This window comes from Doryrhamphus excisus, chromosome 19 (genome assembly GCF_030265055.1).
Source record: "Doryrhamphus excisus isolate RoL2022-K1 chromosome 19, RoL_Dexc_1.0, whole genome shotgun sequence".
NCBI lineage: Eukaryota > Metazoa > Chordata > Actinopteri > Syngnathiformes > Syngnathidae > Doryrhamphus > Doryrhamphus excisus.
In genome coordinates, this window is record NC_080484.1 from 8,604,414 (window position 1) to 8,625,799 (window position 21,386).

The 21,386-nt window shown below is 39.7% G+C and overlaps 1 protein-coding gene across 7 annotated transcripts in view; it reads left to right on the forward strand.

Moving 5' to 3' along the window:
* The window catches only part of fndc1 (fibronectin type III domain containing 1), a 54,174-nt gene extending 42,259 nt beyond the window's left edge, over positions 1-11,915 (forward strand). For 6 of the 7 annotated variants that reach the window (XM_058055981.1, XM_058055985.1, XM_058055984.1 and 3 more), the window contains 7 exons: positions 3,081-3,317; positions 5,323-5,431; positions 8,066-8,145; positions 8,365-8,394; positions 9,317-9,478; positions 9,952-10,074; positions 11,005-11,915. In XM_058055981.1, coding sequence (XP_057911964.1) covers positions 3,081-3,317; positions 5,323-5,431; positions 8,066-8,145; positions 8,365-8,394; positions 9,317-9,478; positions 9,952-10,074; positions 11,005-11,120 — 857 coding nt within the window. In that variant the 3' untranslated portion in view covers positions 11,121-11,915. The remainder of the gene's footprint in view (positions 1-3,080; positions 3,318-5,322; positions 5,432-8,065; positions 8,146-8,364; positions 8,395-9,316; positions 9,479-9,951; positions 10,075-11,004) is intronic. The other variant, XM_058055988.1, reaches the window with a different exon arrangement.
* Positions 11,916-21,386: the final 9,471 nt, after the last annotated feature.

Below are 21,386 nucleotides of genomic sequence, written 5' to 3' on the forward strand. Positions count from 1 at the left end.
ATCCTCCTTATTGTACCTGTTGTGAAGTAAATATAGGGATGCCTTGTTTTCCTTTATTGCCTCTTAATGTTGCTCTTTTTGGCTGTAATGTTCAATGTTAAGCCTACAAGCTAAAGCAAACCTCATTCCAGATTATGTATTCTCAAAACAATTTAAACAATTATTTAAACACATGCTACAACATTTGTAGCATGTGTTTAAATAATTGTTGCAAAGTGGCAGTGGCAAAATGAATCAATAATCACGGCTCAGTCTAATCGGATCATCACAATTATACAGCTCACTGAGGCCAAGCTGCTCCACATTACTCCCAATTTTAACCCCCCTGCTTCCTCATGTACCATTCATACATGCTTACTTTAGCCTCTCAGTCCTTATCGCTCATAAACTGGTTGCAAAAACAGACTGAAATAGTCTCTTGGTTGCCATGAAAATAACATCTACAGTATTTTATATTGCTTTCTCTAGTTTAGACAATTTGCAAAGGCTTTAAAACAGATTTGATTTTTACAGCAGATAAATATGTAATCAAAGCAAGTATTGATGGCCAAGGCAGGAAGCATCTAATCTAGCCAAATGTCAAAACATAACCCACAACATGAAATCACAGAAACCACACACCAAGACATGAGGGGTTGTTTTTCCGAACAACACAAGTCCCAATTTAAGCGTCTTGGAGCAACCAAAAACATGAAAAACTATGTGGCACTAGCATTTTAATCTTTGGACCTGGGCTTCTACCCAAAGAAAAACAACAGACTTAAATGGCAATTAGCATTATCTCTACTAATTCTGGTGTTATGGTCTGTTGCTGTTTGCACATTATTGCTGTTGTTGCTGCAGTTCTGAAAGCCTGATCATTACATTTCGAACATGTTGAAATATCTGTGCTCGACTAAATAGAATTGTAATGACTATGCTAGCATACAAATTAATATACAAAAGGCATCCTAACCACTGAATTATATTTGAACAAGCAGTTTCTAGTTTTGAGTTGGACTGAATTTGACACCGATGGGAGTGGATGTGCCGGTCCAATTAAACATGATACTAACTTTTTGAGTTTGGGAGTATGAAGTTAGAACGACACGTCATCAACACAATGGTTCAAATTGATGCAGGGGGAGCCCGGATAATCTGACTTCAGGTCCTCTGAGTGGTGAACCTTGAAAAACGACACAACCTAACCAAAGCCAAGATAAACATTCATTGAAAACCACATAAAACTCGAAATGATGTGAAATCGTGACGAAGCAGCAGCCATGCAGTTATTATAGATAATATGTGTAGATTCAGACAGTGAATAATACAACTTGTCGATCACAGTGTGATAATCTTCCCCGAGCCAAACGATTAAATTCATCTGCTCCAAAAGCAACAGTTGTTACCGTGGACACAGTTTATCTTGGTCAGCAACAAGGCTCATGTGATCACTCGGCACCATCTGAACGTTATTATTCTTTCTCCCATGTGCAGCGATTAAAAACATGCATTGAATAGCGAAAAGCGGGATAAATACTACTGAATCTATGACCAGGTAGACGTGCCCATACGTCTTAAGTACTTGTATAAATCTCCTTTGCAATATGTTACATGTAGTTTTTTGTTTTTGGGTGAGTGTAATTTGTGTCCTACTAGTTTCCCAGTAATTTTTCATCCGTGTTGGCCACATATGTCTGCATGTTTGGATTGCAAGTGGAAGACACACATTCTCAAAATGTAGTTTTCAGAGCGATTTTTAACTGTTGTTTTTTTTTTCATACAATAAGTTGACATGGTGATCATTTTGTGAATTGAAAAAGTTGTTTTCGGCTATATGGGTGTCCCTTAATTGGTTAAAGACAGGGCCGTGATAACTTAATATTTGCAATATAGGATTCAACTAACACCCTTGTTGTCACGTTTACACTCCAATTATTCATCGTTTACACCACATTGCAACAGTTATGCTGCAAGGACTCGAGATGGCCACTAGTTAGCGATCTAGCAAGCCAACCAGTTAGCCTTGAATTTATTTCTTCTAAACTTACGAAACCATAAACTTACCACTTCCACACATAATGGGAGGAAAACTTTTTTTTCCCATCATTTTGGACATGCAATGACTGACTTCATGCAGTTTTTAGGTAATGTAAGGTAATGTCTTGCGTCATTACTGCCACCTAGTGACCAGAATACTCCATATCACTTGTTTCTCAATATGTTTTGACTAATAATAGAACATAGTCTAACACAAAACAGCAATAATTTATTTATTAATTAATTTCTGGGGGGAAAAAGCGAGGGAAGGATAATTGAACCACAACATTCTGAGGGATGATGGGGCCAAATAATGCGTTATATTGCAATTTATTGTAAGGGATTGCACATCTGCACCGATTTTAGGGGATAGTTACATGACAGTTTAACAGATAACTGAAAAATTCTAAAAACATTGATGTTTTGGAAAGCAAAACTGAGGAAGAAAACAGTTGGTCTGTTTGGGCGTCATCGCCTGGCATGCATATTTTGAGAACAGTACAAAAATCGTACTGCAAAATACCGTACAACGCTTTAGTTTTTGTACAGTCTACTAAGTTCTGACATTTTGACGTGTCTTCGTAATAACGTCTCTCAGCATCATACAACGGATGTACAATACATCAGTGTTTGGAATATGAACTGCAGGAGTTTTATGATCCCACATAGACACACAGTACAGTGGGAGCTCACAGACAGTGGTATGTAGATACTGACACGTGGAAGGGCCAGTCTTCTGCAGAGGTGGGAGCCAATCCAGGCTCCTGTGGTTCTGGTTCCCTCCAGATCCCAGATACACTCGGAATTCACAGCTGTAGGTCCAGCTGGCCCTCTCAAAAACTCAGAAAACAAAGACGGGAAGAGGGAGACAGCGGAAAGCCTTGTTTAAGATCACATAAGTTCAGCATGCAAAGTCCAGAAATCAACCCACTAGATTGACACGAATATAATAATTCTTTGTCATTTTTTCTACAAAGTCATTAATCCTAAAATGTGTTTCTAAAATAGAAATGAGTTGGTTGTCATAATATCATTAATCACTTAGTTTATTCTGCCACCAGCTCCTTATGTGAACTACATTCAGAAGGACCCAGGAGCTCCGTGCTCCCTCACAGAGGCTCTGGAGTACTTGCAAGTCGACGTCCTAGAAGACCTAATCAAGAACGACAGTCTCTCCACCAATCAGAAGGAGCCTCCCAAAAACAAACCCCATAATCTCACTGTGGTTGCCATGGAGGGATGCCATTCATTTATCATCCTGGACTGGGGACGTCCATTGAAGGATGATATGGTTTCAGGTGAGAGAGACTTTTTTTGCACTGTACTACTCATGTTTTCGTTTAAACCCTGCATGGGAAAACCCTAAATGTGGCCAAATTTAGGCTGAACATTATAATTGATAACATGATTATGAAGAAGTTGATCAATGTTTTGGAACTGATTAAACTTAAAGCAATTGACACAAGCAGAAGCACAGTTGATTGAATAATTGTAAAGTTTCCTCATTGCCAACAAAGGAAATGTAGTCAAATAATCATTCCTAGAATTCAAGTTTTGTTTATTAGCAAAGTGGAATGTGGATTACTGTTATAGTAATCCCATGTTTATCTTAGTTGATTGGTTTTGGACCCGATCGTGAAAATACATTTCTATGAAGTAGGATTCTTTATTTGTAAAGGGAATATTTTCGTAGTTAGCACATAGAAACACAGTTTGCAACCTTCTAAGTAAAGTTTTTTAGCATTATTAGAGTACTCTAGACATGAATAACACCCCTATAGTCACATTTACATTCGTTTACCCAATACCACAGAATAATAATAGAAACTACGACATCTTAGACTTAAGACCTAATATAGACTCATGCGTTAGTAGTAATAGCGTACTTCTTGCGGTGGCTATTGTCTTATCAATATTATTTTGCTAACCCCTGTTGAATACTACTGTAATGACGCTGTTTGTGGTTCAGGACAGACTCACGATGCACTTCAATCCCTATATAAACAAGCAGAGAACACATATGCAGTGAACATTCACACAGGAACTGCTGCCGGCTACAACTCAAACCAGTCATTCGCACTCTCCACACTGCTGACACTCTGCTATACACAGTCAACTCTCGCTAGCTGACGTCGCACACCTCACTTCCCAGGCTCCACTCCCCAGATATTACACTACATATCACGTCTTCTGAATGCCTTATATTTGTATTTTTGTATTTTTAACATTTTATATGCTTGGAAATGCTTAATTTAGACAGGAAATGCTTAAAATGGTCTTAAAATGTGCATTTAGTTTACTAATAGCCACAAAACAGCAATCATTTGTTAATTTATTTATGAAAAACAACAATAGAGTGAGGGTGCAATGTTTGATCCGCGATTTGAAAGCTCATTTATCTTATCTATTTATAGTTGATAGGTTGATACAACATGATAAAAACTACTACTACTCATCTGGGTTGGGTTTCTATAGTTACTCAGGGAAAATAAAATCTCTGTGATAAAAATTGGCTAAAAATAAGGATTTAAGATTAGGACCTTCCGTGTGAAAAGTGGTGCACTATCTGAAGTTAGCATTTTGAATGTTTTACTTGGCAGGCACACACACAACAGCTCTTAGTGGTATTGTAGACCAGGCTGTCTGTCTGATGGGTAAAACAGATAGTGGGTCTCTGGTGCCACATTTTGACGATGGGGGTTGTTTTCTTTCTTTCATCCATGAAGTGCTTCCTCTCTGCTCGTGTGCACTCTTTGCTTTACGTTTTTCCTTTGGGATCTCCAACAAGTGACTTTTGTTATTTTGCATAGCATACTGCAACAGAGAATTTGCAGTGTGCATTAGGATTTAAGGGGGCAAAACTCCACAAAAAGTACCACCTCTGTTCTGTTACAGACTTTCTTATGAACGTTAATGTGTTTGGAGATTTTTAGAAGGTTGGGAGGAACCAATTTCTCGGGGAACATTTCATTCATAGCTGGAGTAGGGAAAGGCAGAAGAGGGTATGAAAAAGTAGAAAAAAATCAAGTATTTCCCTCTCCCCCTGTCTACAGACAGCTGTGTTGATGCGTTCCAGTAAAAATAGAAACCCCTCAAAATCCAGCAGTCTGATGTGGTGCCATCTATAGTTTCCATACAGGTTTAGAGGGAATTTTCCAGAGTGCATGACCTCGGGTCACTTACCGGATTTGGGAGCTTCATCTTCACGAGTCAGAGGAATAAGAAAACCAGACGCCGGCTGAAGTCGAGCCAACAATAAAAGGCAAATGACACGCCATTTTTTTTGTGTATGGTACTATGCAGGCTACATGGTGCACAGTGCTTCATATGACGACGTGATCAACAATAGATGGTCTTCTAAACCCTCCAGCGGGACACATCTGGCTGTGGAGAATCTCAAGCCCAACTCCAGGTAACGCATAAACACCTTGTAGCGCTTATGCAGGGAAGAAATAAACATTTCAAATTGATTTTTTGCATGGATTTGAAGAAAATGCATAACAAAGTGGAAATAACTCAAATTAATGAGGACATCTTGTCTTCAGTTGATTTATTCGTTGCATCTTTGTCTCATGACTTGTGCATGATGTTATGAAAGGTTTCAGCCTCTGGTGTTAGTTCTTGGCTCTCTCTTTGCGCTGTTTATTTCTGTTTTGGGATTGTCAGAACAGGATCCCATCATCACACAACGCGTAAAATATGCATGTATTTGTTTGTATGAATTCATTTGTATGGGGCTGATGTCTCGCCTTTATGAGGGGATGCTTTTAGGTCCAACTGTTACATCAAACCTGCTTGATAGTGATCCAAGCACATTGAGTCAGATGTTTGGACGACAAGAAAAACGTGTTTTGAACCGAATGTGGAAAAACAGGTCTGTTGATTGTTTCCATTAACAATTTTTATATGGTTTAAAAAAAGAAAAGAAAATAACATTTATTTGTTGGGCATACCGTTCAAGTCCTGTTCTTGACTGTAGTGCCATCTGTTGGATATTCCGGGGCACTGCACCATTTGTCCACGATGCAAGTGGACTATAATGACCACTTAAAAGCATGTATCTCCATTTTTATATCGAAAAAAATATCAAAATACAAGAAAAGACACAAATTAATAATCTGTGTGTAAAAAGTACAGTGTACATAAGAATAATTAGATTTGTGATTTTTTTTTAAACAGAATTTCATATCCCAGGTATTTCATCTGAGCCTGTTGACAACCGAGTACCTGATGGGGAATTCTAACAAGCTCCAAGTCAAGCTGTGCTTCACTGTGACTTTTTCCAAGAGTTTATAAAGCCCCTCCTTAGTGACCAGTGTGTACCCAAGCTGGCACGTCTGTCTTGGTTACAGTTGCTGATGGGATGGTTGGTGGGACACTGTTGGCATTTCTCAATACTTGATTCTCTCTCTCTCCTTCTGGTTGCCAGGCGCACACACCATATGTGGACATGTTTCCACAATGTGTTCTCCTCATTAGATTGAATCATATATGTATGACGTGTCACCTTGCAGAATTTGCAGAATAATCTATTTCTAAGTATGTAATAACAAAAAATCCATCTTGGACCACTCAGCTGTAAGTCCGTAGATCAGGTTGTTATGAGGGTTTAAAGCTGTTGTTGCCATAGCAGACGTTTTATCAGAACTTGATAACATTTTATCACTAGAAAAAAAAGCAGATAACTGAAATGAAGTTTTTTGTTCAGGTCACTCAACATTTAATTTGTGAAATTAATTTCTTTAGGCGGCACGGTGGTCTAGTGGTTAGCGCAAAGACCTCACAGCTAGGAGACCAGGGTTCAATTCCACCCTCGGCCATCTCTGTGTGGAGTTTGCATGTTCTCCCCGTGCATGCGTGGGTTTTCTCCGGGTACTCCGGTTTCCTCCCACATTCCAAAAACATGCTAGGTTAATTGTCCATAGGTATGAATGTGAGTGTGAATGGTTGTTTGTTTATATGTGCCCTGTGATTGGCTGGCGACCAGTCCAGGGTGTACCCCGCCTCTCGCCTGAAGACAGCTAGGATAGGCTCCAGCATACCCGCGACCCTCGTGAGGAAAAAGCGGTAGAAAATGAATGAATGAATGAATTTCTTTAGGGAAAAATGGCATCTTGTTAATTTTAGCCGTTTCTTTTGGGTAGGCTCTCTTTTACAGAACCTTTTTTTATTGCTTAAGTTGATTATTTTCTGACTCATTGATCCATTTCTATACCACACAGAGATGTTCCGATGGCGATTCGGACATGCTAATCTTGAAGCCCCGAGTGAAAATCATGCACTTAGCTTGACTGTGTAATGTTTTGTAGTATTTATATTCTGGTTCAAATTTTCTCCTCCCCTCCACCCCACACACCAGCCAATCACGTCTTTCATGACATCATCTCTCGCCGCATCTGCTTTTCTTTCCTCTGTTTCCCTCTGTCCACTCTCTCTGGTTTTCTCTGGTGATATAAACTGTATATTTTGGTCACTGTTGTTATGTGGCTCTGGTGATTGGATCCAGCAGGCCTGGTGGTGAAAGCTTTTGGCTACAGACTGATCGGCCCATGAAGTGACTCTACGTGACCTCGCACACAGCTTTCATGAATGGACTCACACTGTTCCTTCTTGAAGTCGTGATATTTCCAATAATTCCACCACCACCCGGAGGCAAAGTTAGCGAAGCCCACATCTCAGATATGAAAGCTTGTGTCTCACAGCTAAGCAATTTCTCTTTTGAGGTCTTGTCCAAGTTATCAGTCGCCTTCACTTTTCATCATTCTTGTACTTGACGCTTTCCACATGCTTGTCTCTTTCGTTTCCATCCTCCGTTGTTATCTCCTAATCGCCACTTTGTCCCTTCAGCACATTTCCTCCAACATATCCGCTGCGCCCCCTTTGGATCTATACGAATAGGAAACAGACTTAGTCCTAAATCAGGTCGAGCAAAGCCTGCTCAGTCATCTGCTACGGTCATTAGCATTTCCCACACTTTCACAGCGCTACTGCAGAATAATGCTAAATCCTTCTTGAGATTCTTCAGTGCTGGTTTGTTTTCTTTCAGGTACTACTTCAAAGTCCAGGCCAAGAATGTATTTGGCTTGGGACCAGTCAGCGATACACTCACCTATGTTACTGAATCAGGTAAGCAGCGTGGCAGTGAATATCGCTCGGACACAACTGCTTGTAGCATGACAATATCTAAGTGGGTTATTTATTTTGCCGCAAAGTAATGATAATCAAATAAAAATCGTCCATCCTTGAAGAGGTGGGCGCAGGCCACCAGATGTGTTTGTGTGTCAGGTGAACACATTACACTCAAAGTCTGTCTTTTTACTTTTTCCTCCGCATTCTTTCTTTTAGATGATCCTCTTCTCATCGAAAGGCCGCCTGGTAAGTTCATATAGAACTTTGGCTTCATGCCTTATTGAACATTTGCTGAGTCGTGTTAAGAAATTTGTTTTATGTACTGTACAAACTGTAACACATCCCTTTATACGGAACCATAGTTACTTAAGTCACAATATAACACCACACACTTTACTATAAGACAGCAGAAAACACTCAACAAAGACAAGAAAAAGTTGGAATAAGAAAAGTATGATGGTATAAAACCAAAGTACAAAAATTCTGTGGCCATATTTTGTTTAACTACAGTGGTGCCTTGGTTAGTGTCATTAATCCGTTCCACAAGGTCCGACTCAAACCAAAACAGACTCTAACCAAGGCAAATTTTCCCAACGAAAATAATGTAAATCCATTGGAGACACCCAATATTTGAACACAAAACACATTTTATAAACAATAATTATAGTTTTACATACAGAAAAGAATGCAAAAATAATTACAAATGTCAAATAAATGGACAACTGAACATTTAACATCACTTGGGAGGCGAGGGGATTATGCTTGGGGTGCAATACCTGTTTTTTAACAGTTACTGCAATTATGTGGCACAATTAAATCTATGCAGAGGTCTGCTAATGAATGGAAAACACAGTTTTCCATTCTTATAACATATGCCACAAACATGAAATGAAATTTCATGTAGAAATGAACATATTAACATCATTTTTGTTAATACAAAAATAAACATGGTTGGCAAAGGGTAAGGATGGGCGGATGTTAACCGAGGTACCACTGTATTTCAATGAGCACTCAGCCTTGAGGTGCACCAGCATTGAGGATAAAAATGTAAAGCAATTATTATTATAATAGTATCATTAATTCAAACATCACTGGCTCTAGGACTCATCCCTGAGGGACCCCATCATTGCGCTATTTGTTCTAACGCTTTTGCAACCATGCTCCACAGGTGGAGAACCCATATGGATTCCCTTTTCTTTCCGATATAACTCCGCCCACAGTTCCTGTAAGGGCAGCCAGTACGTCAAGCGGACATGGTACAGGAAGTTTGTGGGCGTGGTTTTGTGTAACTCTCTGCGATATAAGATCTTCATGGGAGACGGTCTTAGAGGTAGGTTTGAAGCCTTATGGCAACCATGTTAATGACATCATATTGAGACGAAGTATTCTGACCAAAAGATAAACATCAAAGGGGATTATAGGTGAAATGTATGTTTATGCTTACAAATCAGTTATGTTTTACAGATGTCAGTGGTCATGGTAAAGACCAGCCCCAAGCAGGAGGGAAAAATATCTCGATGAAGAATAAAACAAAAGAATCAAATGTAATGCAATTTCAACTAATCCAATCACTTTTCAGAGGAAGTCTTGTCTCTAATCCTTCGCCCAAGGAAATGACGGAATAGTAAACATAAGGTGAACAGGGGGGCAGAAAACATAGCAAACCAATGCAACAAGGAAAATTTCATTTTGAATGAAGTTTACCAAGACGTGACATGAACCGATGAGGAACAAAAGAACCTTGACAACAAGTCTTGACAACACAAATAAATAGATGAGCACTCTCCTCTTTATCTTCTGCAGAACCCTTCTACAGTATAGGAGATACATTTGGACAAGGAGAGGACCATTGCCAGTTTGTGGACTCGTACAGGGACGGCAGGACTGGTCCCGCATATCTCTCAAGTACTCTACCTTCAGCTCAAGGTAAGCGGCTTCAATGGTACATGCCGCGTTCATAGCTTTCATACCCAGACCTCATTTTCCGTTAGTTTTGCTGGTTTTAAACTTACGTTTCTTTTATGTTTTTCTTATGTATTTATGGGGGCTAGTCCCTGAGAATCTTTTTGGAATGTTTTCCAAAAAAACTCATATGATGGTGTGTATTTGTATTTTGTTGTTTAATGAAGTTATTTAAATTAATTACCGGGAATTCTTGGTAATTATTTAATAAATTAAACAATAATCATCCATATTTGAATATTTCCATAGTCCCCTACCTTGGGGGAAACACAGTTTGGAAATGTTTAACATTTAACACCCCCTTTTCACATCTTTTCAGCAACTTTTTCAACACACACAAAAAAAATCACTATCCACAAATAAAAAATAAAATCTCAATAATATCATAGCTACTATATACAGTTATACCTTGGTTTTTGTTATTGATTTGTTCCAAGACAAAACATACAAAAACCAAGGTCATTTTTTGTATAGGAAATCATGTAAAACTTACAGTATAAAATAAATAATTATAGTTTTACATGCAGAAAACAATGTAAAATTATTATAAATGACAAAGGAATATAACCTATCATTAATGCAGACTTCTCATACATTCTGGAGAGCTCAAATTTAATAGTGTTTCTCACCTTCTTTATTAAAATGCTGGCATTCAAAATTGTGTTTGGCCCCATGGCGGGTTATTTAGTATTTGCACGTAATAAAACAAATGTCCGGGCAATGAGTCATGACGGACAGGACACTTGTGGCACCATGCAGTAAATGTACAAGTTTATCCCGTGCAATATTGTATGAAAACTTTCAGCGAAAACCAAACCGGGGCGTACGAAAACCGAGGTTTGACTGTATCATTTAGCTTGAAGATGGTTACTAATTACCATATTTCATTCCCAGGATATTATCGTGCCTACAGACAGCAGCCCGTCACGTTTGGAGTTATTGGCAGAAGAACAGCCCACCCGTTTGTGGGTTGGTATGAATGTGGGGTGCCTATCCCTGGCAAGTGGTAACGTAGGGTGGGGGGCGCTCCCAGCAATCACACACATGACAAAAAAGACTTTTGCCTAATCCCACTTCAGCTTCACATGAAAAGAACATAATACGTTTATACAAGCAAGTGTATCTTTGTAGTGTACTTTTTTTTATTAACATAAAGCGGTCTGTATATGAGGGGAAAAAGCATGTGTGTTCTTGCTTTGTATCATTTTTTTTTCAACCAAACAACAGGTCCATACGCAATATTATTTATCTCATCAAAGCACATTCATAACAATAGGCAATTAACTTGTGTATAGATTTGTTCATTTTCAGTCTGAAAATTGATATATTGTTTATTATTAGTTTCTGACAGCTACTTTATTTTTACCACCATGTTACCCTGTATGTTTTTTTTATATATGCAGACCACATAACTGCTCAGGAGATCGAATAAAGGGGCCTTGGAAAACCACAGCAATGAAAGATCAGCATCATCTGACACATTTCTTTAATTTGTATTTACTTAATCAGAGCTTGATCAAGTTCTACTTGATCAATCCAATGGGAGATATGAGTCATAACATTTTCTTTAGCCAACCGGAGCAGTTAAAATTCCAACTAAACATCCAAAGCAACATGTTGTGCGCAGATGCACGTGAGAAAGAAGAAACGTGCATACAGTAAAACTGACGTAAAATCTTACCCCGCAGGACAGAATGCCTTTGTTTTGTACCCAAATCAGGATACAATATTTCAAAGGGACAACAATAAATGTGTCGCTCAGCTTGCACTGCTGAAAAGTAACAAATGAAAGGAAATACTTTGCTTGTGATGTGTCGCAGCCACCATAAACCCGGTGGAAAATACCAGTAAATGAGAGGAAAAGCTTTGTTATGTACTTTTTGCCAATTAAATCATTACATCATGAGATTAATTTGTGGCTCAGGGAGCTGTTGCCCATTCCAGCTCGCATAGTTCAGCTGTTAGTTTGGACTTGCTGAGGAAAAGTAGCAGTAGTCAACATTCAGCAGTCCTCCTGAGCAGAAAGCGCCAGAGGCTCCTGTCAACATCCTGTCATTATGCAATCCATATATCACCAAGATACATGATATACCTCATCTATTATGATATTTATCCTGACGTTAACCAAACCAAAACGTCCAACTTGTAATTGCATCTGCAAAGCATCTGTGATGTCACTCCCCTTTGGGCAATGATGGAGAGATGAACGCTTGTTTCTGCAGTCACACCGTAGCCATTTGTCAAGACTTCCCATAGGGAGTGATGTAACAAGAAATAATCAGTTCCAAGGTTAAACCTTGACTGTACAGGCAATGTTTTAGGTTAGATATTACCTGTCATAGAAGAGTATAAATTGGGCCGAATGGAGAGAGAGAATTATTATCAAAAATGTTGAAAATGTTCTTTCTCTTTCGGCTTTTGCCTTCAAGGGTTGCCACAGTGAATCAACCCCCTCCATCCAACCCTGTCTTCTTCATCTGTCTTCCTCTACACCTCCTACCAGGCAGCATCCTTCTACCAATATATTCACAATCTCTCCTCTGGACATGTCCCAACTATCTCAGTCTGGCCTCTCTGACTTTAACTCCAAGGCCTCTAATATGTAATGTCCCTCTGATGTACTCCTTCCTGATCCTATCCATCCTGGTCACTCCCAGTGAGAACCTCAGCATCCTCATCTCTGCTACCTCCAGTTCTGCTTCCTGTCTTTTCCTCAGTGGCACTATCTCTAGGCCAAACAATATGGCTGGTCTCACCACATTTTTTAACTTCTAATTACACTAAAGGACTCTACATTAACTTTGATAACAAGTAATGACTTGCATGGTGACGCTGAACTCTTACTTCTTTGAATCACCTACCAAGACAAAGAGACTGTATGCTATTGTTCAGTGTAACAAAGGACTGAAATTTTGAGTGTCCTTGACAGTGTACTTCCTGCGGTGGCTGTACTGGCACCTAGTGACCAGTGTAGAATACTACATGTCTTTGAATGCGTCTTCTTTATATTTCTAATTTTGCTCATTTTTATTATTGAATTAATTTTGGCCAAAAATACACAAGATGTGTTGAAATATGCATGTTTTGTAACTAATGGCAGGCCTGAGTCAACCACAAAACAACAATCATTTATTCATAAATGTATTCTGATAATCCGTGATCGAGTGAAGCCGCAAAATTCGAACTACAAAGTGGCGAGGGGACGACCATATTGGCGTTATTTCTTATGGAAAAAAAATCCAACAATGCGCTCATTTTTACCACAAATCCAAATAAATTTGAAGCTGTATTTATATTCTCTGAACTTTGACTTTATACTTGCTAAATGAATCAGAACAGACACATCTGCGCACGAGGCCCACTGAAGTCATTTTGAGTGTCCATTTTTTGATCATGGTGGTCTTGGTGGTCCCTTGTGGAAAAAACTTGACACGGCCGGGAGTTTGGCCAGAATGATGACCGTCACTGATGCTGCTGTCCACATCTTTACGTCTGTCCTCCATGTTAACATATGACTTAGTCTAGCTCAGACAGAAAATAATTAAATGGTTACAGCCGTAGCCATCAACTTGATGATTATCAACACATCGCCTCATGAGATGCTGCTATTGTCCACTTGCCAAACTGACATTCATTTGCACTGACAAGGCACCAAAACATCAGCTGTCAGCTATTTTCCAGTATGTGTCAGAGCCCCTGTAATAGTTTTCATGCACCAAAGTGAAAGTCAAGGTCTGTGCATGCAGCAAAACACAGATCTTTTACATAAAAAAGGCCAAGAAGCCATGCTAGCTTGATTAAGTCCAGGCCGAGCTGACTTTCCACACGTGGATCTCACATTATGAGTTCAAACTGCAAAAAAAAAAAATTTTTCATTGTTGCCAGTAAAACCTTTTTCATTCTTGGCGCCAGATTTAAAAGCACCTTTCCACTCCACAAAAGAAATGTGTTTCATTTCAAAATGATTGAAATGAAATGAACAAACGCATGTAATATACTTATTAAACATATTAGCTTTGCTCAAAAGCTTGCATGTAGGTAAGAAGTTATCATATTCATTTTCTGCCACTTATCCTCACGAGGGTCGCGGGGGTGCTGGAGCCTATCCCAGCTGTCTTCAGGCGAGAGGCGGGGTACACCCTGCACTGGTCACCAGCCAATCACAGGGCACATATAGACAAACAACATTCATACGTATGGACAATTTGGAGTTGCCAATCAACCTAGCGTGTTTTTGGAATGTGGGAGGAAGTCGGAGTCCCCGGAGAAAACCCACACATGCATGGGGAGAACATGCAAACTCCACACAGAGATGGCCGAGGGTGGAATTGAACTCGGGTCTCCTAGCTGTGAGGCCTGCTTGCTAACACTCGGCCGCCGTGCAGCCAGAAGTAATCATATTCATTCAGTAATTAGATTTAATTACATGTTGACATAGACGATATTAAATAAGTGAAATAATCACACAGTAAATAAAAATGTATGCAATAATTTTGCCAGCCTCAATATCCTGCCATGTGCATGCATGTCTGGGGGTTCACACTCTGTATTGGGTTCAGCACTTTGGCACGTTGGTTCCATAAAACAACGGCATGAACAGAGTGAACCCTTTCGGCAGTCATACAGTCTCTGTGTCTCGCTGGGTGGAGGCGGGTCCACTAACATACACATACAAGGTAAAGAGTGTAACTTGAGAGAAATTCAATTAGTAGGTTGTTAGACAGTTCATTGACAGTGCATGGATAGTTCATGTACATTTACAGTTTTTGGACCTTGTGATGGCTGACCGCGCATCTTTTTGTATGCGTTCATTTGTTGCTGTTCAAACTCCTCGTTTTTGAAAATTTACACCCTTTGTGTGAGTTCCCAGAACGTGAGTCACTTCAACAAAACCAAAAAGTTGTTCATGGTTGCTGCTGCAACTGAAGGAAATCCAAGTTTTGTCCAAGACAAAATCTCTGAAAACATCTCTGATTTACTACACTGGATGGATACAAAGAACACACATGTAGACATTAAAAAATGCGGTTCAATAATTATGACCATTTCATTGTGCCGCATATTTCAACAAGGTCATATTAGAATGCTGGAACAGACGTATTAATAAATTATGATTAAAATTTGTTTTGGCTCAAGTGAATAAAAAATTAATTAAAAAAATACTCTAGTGTCATCATAAAGGCATGAACCTATTCATGTGGCGAACTAATAAATCTTAAATAAATCTCTTTTGGCCAAATAATGCTTTCTCAATGACGAGGGAAATAAAAATGGTTTTAAAAGGATGTATTCGCACTTTTGCAATATCATAGTAGAGGGTTAGTTTTGTGATAGCAAGCGTCATTTATTATTTTAAATAAAGTTATTATATTTAAATCAGTGATTGGCAGTTTTATGGTGTTTATTTTAAAAGAAAGTCTAAAATTTCATATTAGCTGGTTAGCTAGTTTGTTAGCATATATACTTTTATATATTAACTTATATTAACTTATATATAAGTTTTTTTCTAAATCTAAAAAGATTCCCTTGCTTGAAAAAGTAATTATGTTCCATGATTGACTGCTTTGTGTTGTTTATGATAAGGTTTTAGTCTTAAATGGAAGTCCAAATTGAAAATGCGAAGCTAGCTTGCTTATTAGCCGCTAGCTAATGAGTTAGTTTGCTAGCAAAGATAGAAGAATGTGAATGAACTGTTTTTAGACAATACCCTTGACTCTAACTACATCGTAACTCACTATAATTAGTTGTTTTCTAACAAAATGTCCCATGTTCATGTTTTTGATTGTTAATATTCTTGAACCTTCTCCCAGCATTGTCTGTTTTCAACTGAATGATGTTATATGATTGAGGAAGGACAACTCGTTCAACAAAAAAGGTGAGTATGGTTCCATTGTGTTTTCCAAAGAGAATGATTTGTTTAATATGTGCTCTGTTGCGAGCCTGTCAACAAGAAATACGCAAAAGCTTAATCTTGTTATAATCAAAACCTTTCTCTTATGTGCTCTTACTTCATTGGAAAAGTCCCTGCTTAACCTGCTAATCCAAACAAAATATTGGCAGGTGCCTCGGCCTTTGTCATGTATTGTTTTTGTACTCAGCCTTAAGTGTAGTGTTGACTTCTTAGTAATATATTATCTTTTTATAACACCACTAGAGCACAGCCATGCAATAATATGCCAAACGGAACATCAGATTTGACCCATAACATGTTTCTGTTCTAAGTGCTAGAACCTTTTTCCAGACAGACAAACAAAACAAAAAGCTGTCTGCATTTCTATGCAGTCACTTTTGAGCAAAGATGGTAATCAGCTTGCTGCTTGCGGTTTGCGTATGGCAATTTATACCATTTAGAAAGTCCAGATTTATTTAAGCACAGTGAGATGGTGACAGATGTGGGAGAGACAGAAACACCAGTTCTTCCTTCTGTGGTCGCAAAAGGCTTATCATAGGTCTACCTTTTTCAGCATCATACCAAACCTAAAGTGCATAGCGACCGACAATGGCTGGTCGTCCAGTGCTATGAACTCATAACATGATTTTCCTTGCTGCCTGGCTATTTTGCTCCGGCTAGCTTTAGCTTGACTGCTAACTGTCAGTCTGGTAGCGGCTAACTTTCAGTCCATGTGAAGGTCGATAAGATCGGAGGATAAGATCAGTTTTATATGTAAGGATCAGCCGATCGCCGTTTCCCCAAAATGAAAGAAATCTGCACCGTTTTCCTTCATTTTTAGTGTTTAGTGTTCATCTGAAAGCATGGCGGCGGCACGGCAGTCTAGTGGTTAGTGCGCAGACCTCACAGCTAGGAGACCAGGGTTCAAGTCCACCCTTCACATCTGCACGGCTTTAGTAATTGTAAAAAAAAATTATATTTAGAAAATCAAAACCACGGCTGCATGGCGTCCGAGTGGTAAGCGTGCAGGCCACACAGCTATGAGACCAGCGTTCAATTCCAACCTCGGCCATTTCTGTGTGGAGTTTGCATGTTCTCCCCGTGCATGCGTGGGTTTTCTCCGGGTACTCCGGTTTCCTCCCACATTCCAAAAACATGCTAATTAATTTTGGCAACTCCAAATTGTCCATAGGTATGAATGTGAGTGTGAATGGTTGTTTGTCTATATGTGCCCTGTGATTGGCTGGCGACCAGTACAGGGTGTACCCCGCCTCTCGCCCAAAAGACAGCTGGGATAGGCTCCAGCACCCAAAACAACCATCATGAGGAAAAGCGGTAGAAAATAATTGAATGAATAAAAGCATGGCACATTTTGATTGTTGACTAAATCAAATCAGTGTTGACCTTTACAGATTTGTGTAAAATAACTGCCATGCTACTGCAGGAGAACGACTCTAGTGTGCTATTTTTCAGTCACAACTTGCAGACATAACAATACTCCCATCCAAAAGTGACTGTTGGACTAGTTTGTAATGAGAGAATGGAAAGAGACCCAGATGGAGGATCTGAACCAAATGAGAGGATTTAGTGTCGACAAAGGGTGTGTTGAAACAGTGTGAAATTAGTGAAGACATTAGGACTTATTTTCTAAGACCCGTTAGTCACCTTTCAATGCATCTGTTTTGCAATACGGCATGGAAAAATCCCCCGGTAGAGTGGGTATTGATCCCTCATATGACTCCATCCTGTCCACAATCATACAGTACATCTGAAGACGCCACTACTGGTATTTAAATGTGTTAACCTTCAGTTTACCCTTTAGTTTTCCACAATACACTAATACTCTCTTTTGACCCTGTCATCATTTTCATGCTGATGTCAGGTCCAGATGTTTCATGTGTAGATACGCTTAGACAGACAATGAAACAAAACAGACCACAACAATGAAAAGATTCTGAAGGCTTCTTGCACCATTTGTTCTTTCGAGCATGATGTCACTTAGACTGTCAGATGGGAGCCAGCAGTTTCAGTTTTTCATAAAACGTGACCTTCATGGCATCATTGAAGCCTACTGTGTATTGCGTGGGGGTTCCCAAACTCAGGGCCCACTTGTCCGCGGCCCACCTTTGTCCTATAAACAGTACATAGAAATGCTGCGTTCTCTGAACACTTAACTTATTATTATTATTATTAAAAAGATTCAGGATTTAAATGAAAGCAGGGGGATAAAGGAAGCCAAAACTACACCCAAGACAGAATTAATTCTCAACTCTTTTTTTCTCAACTGTGCTCCATTTTTCCCGCCACTACATACTACATGCTCCTCCGTTAATGACCCCCTGGCATGATGACCAGAGAGCTATGTTCAAATCATAAACTATATAAGGTTCCTAAAATATTGTGACAGGTCAATAACACTCAATGGGTTATTACTTAAATATTTTTTTAATTGTTTTACAGTAAAAATAAGTAAAAAAAATAATATTTGCGGCGGCACGGCCGTCTAGTGGTTAGCACGCAGATCTCACAGCTAGGAGACCAGGGTTCAATTCCACCCTCGGCCATCTCTGTGTGGAGTTCTCCCCGTGCATGTGTGGGTTTTCTCCGGGTACTCCGGTTTCCTCCCACATTCCAAAAACATGCTAGGTTAATTAGCGACTCCAAATTGTCCATAGTTATGAATGTGAGTGTGAATGGTTGTTTGTCTATATGTGCCCTGTGATTGGCTGGCGACCAGTCCAGAGTGTACCCCGCCTCTCGCCCATAGACAGCTGGGATAGGCTCCAGCATCCCCCGCGACCCTTGTGAGGAAAAAGCGGTAGAAAATGAATAATATTTGCAAAAATGAATCATATTTTTAATGACCTGTAATGGCCCACCTGCAGTCCCACCAAGGCCCATTAAGTGGCCGCGGCCCACACTTTGAGTATCAGGATCAGAGGAATGGTTGGCGTCGATGATTCTTGGACCACAAAGGTCCAAAAATTGTTTCGATATTTTATGGTATTTTTTCTTACAAGACACTTACTACGTGGAAACGTGGCTTTAGTAAAGGTATTTGCTAGTGTCTGGATGCAACTTTTACACCTCCGCAGCATTAGCTATCAACCAATACAGACATCATCGCAACTCATACATATTCTGTTGTATGGAATGTATGGAACAGAAAAATAGCAACAATAGTTACTGAGCCATATACATCCAGGGTGTAGTTTTAGCCCCAATACAGTGATAGCTAGGTATAATATAGCGAGGTGTCCAATTAAGCCTTTACACCCGATATTATTCACCAATTTTTGCCTTTCCGTGGGAGTTACCCGTGTGATGAAACACAGTTTTAGATGCAGGTGGACATAATTCAATACTGGGCTTTTTTGCTTATCTTTTTGTTGTAAATACAGCTAGTTAGTGGTACCATAATATTAATTTAAACATGGTGTCTTCAAAGTGGAGGCCACTGTTGGAAATACTACTTTCCTTTTTGTTTTTCTTTCTACTATCTGGCAACATCAGCCCTGAGTAAGGCCTTTAAGTACACCTGGAAGTGAATGAGGAAAATATTTTCACTTGAAGGATGGAATGGAAGCTATTTGTTACGAAAAGCAGCCAGGTGACACTGCTCCTTTCCAATATGGCCGTCAAGGACGCAGTGCCCTGCATTCCAGGGCGGCTTATTTCCTTCTAAATATTCAGCATTTTGGTTCTTCTCCAGTTGCTCTTCACTTCTCTTTAGCCTCTTTCCCATGACACATCCCTTCGCCTCCAGCCAAGCGCTGCTGTGCGCTGGCAGCGCGGACACGCCTGCTGAATTTTTACAGAAAAATCCATCCGCTACTATGATTAAATCCAAGAGGAGTTTTACTTCCAAATTCAACAAGCTCGTTTGATAAAATGAGTAATACAGAAAGAGAGGTGGTTTATTTTGAAACCAATGTAATATGCAGGTATTGTGTTATGGTTACAATAACTCGTTAACCTCATATTAGCACCAATTTAAATGCACAATTATTAGTAAAACAGTCCTTAAACGGGTCCAGTGTAAACTCACATGACCCCAAGTCTGCATAGTTTTAGCACACTGCTGTCTGAAGGACATCCTTAAGTGTTACATAACTGCAAAGACCAAACTATCCATGGTTACACCCTCTTCTAAAACAACCTCCCTTCACTTTCTCAGACAAAGTATTAAGTGGGGAACTGTTAATGCTTATAAGTGCCACATTAAATGCGCTATATACAGTGCGGTTTATGGGCTGCTATTGTTAGTACCTTGAATGTATCGCTTCATTAATCAGTGTTGACGGTACACTGGTGTCTCTGTGGTTGCCAAGGTAACACCACATCAGCAACTGAATAGTCCAGACGTTTCTCGTTGTTGTGTTAGTGCTTGTTACTGGCTAAAAGTTGCACAAAATTGTCTGTTCGGCAAGCATCAAATGTTTGTTGTTGCTTTTTTCTTTGTTTCTTTGTTGCACCAGTTGCGATAAGGAAGCATGTTACGCCACACCGTATATTTCTATACTCGTTTGACAGTTATTAAGATCAAAGAAAAATACAATAAAGCTTCATCCATTATTGAAATATTTGTGTCCTATCTTGGGCCCTCTCAGTTTACAAAGCAGCTGATCCCAAAAGATTCCCTCGAATAGAGTCGTCCCTCGTTTATCGCAGTTAATTGGTTCCAGACGTGGTTTTGACTTCATTCATTCATTCATTTTCTACCGCTTATCCTCATGAGGGTTGTGGGGGTGCTGAGCCTATCCCAGCCGTCTTCGGGCGAGAGGCGGGGTACACCCTGGACTGGTGGCCAGCCAATCACAGGGCACATATAGACAAACAACCATTCACACTCACATTCATACCTATGGACAATTTGGAGTGGCTAATTAAACTAGCATGTTTTTGGAGTACCTGGAAAACACCCACGCATGCACGGGGAGAACATGCAAACTCCACACAGAAATGGCCGAGGGTGCACTTGAACCCTGGTCTCCTAGCTGTGAGGTCTGCGCGCTAACCACTAGACCGCCGTGCCGCCGCCATGCTTTTAGATGAACACTTAACACTAAAAATGGAAAACGCTGCAGCTATGTTTAGTGTCATTACTGACACTTAGTGGACTGAATACTACATATAATTATATTTCAATGTGTTTGGACTAATAATGGAACACAGTCAACCACTAAACAGCAATCATTAATGACAGCGATCAAAATTAATGAATTAATTTTTGAAAAAAAAAATTGCTTTCAGGGCCGCAAGTGTTTAGCATGTTGGCCACACAGTTAGGACATCGAAAAAGACACAGGTTCGATCCTTGCTTGGGTATCTCTGTGTGGAATTTGCATGTTTTCCCTGTGCATGCGTGGGTTTTCTCCGGGTACTC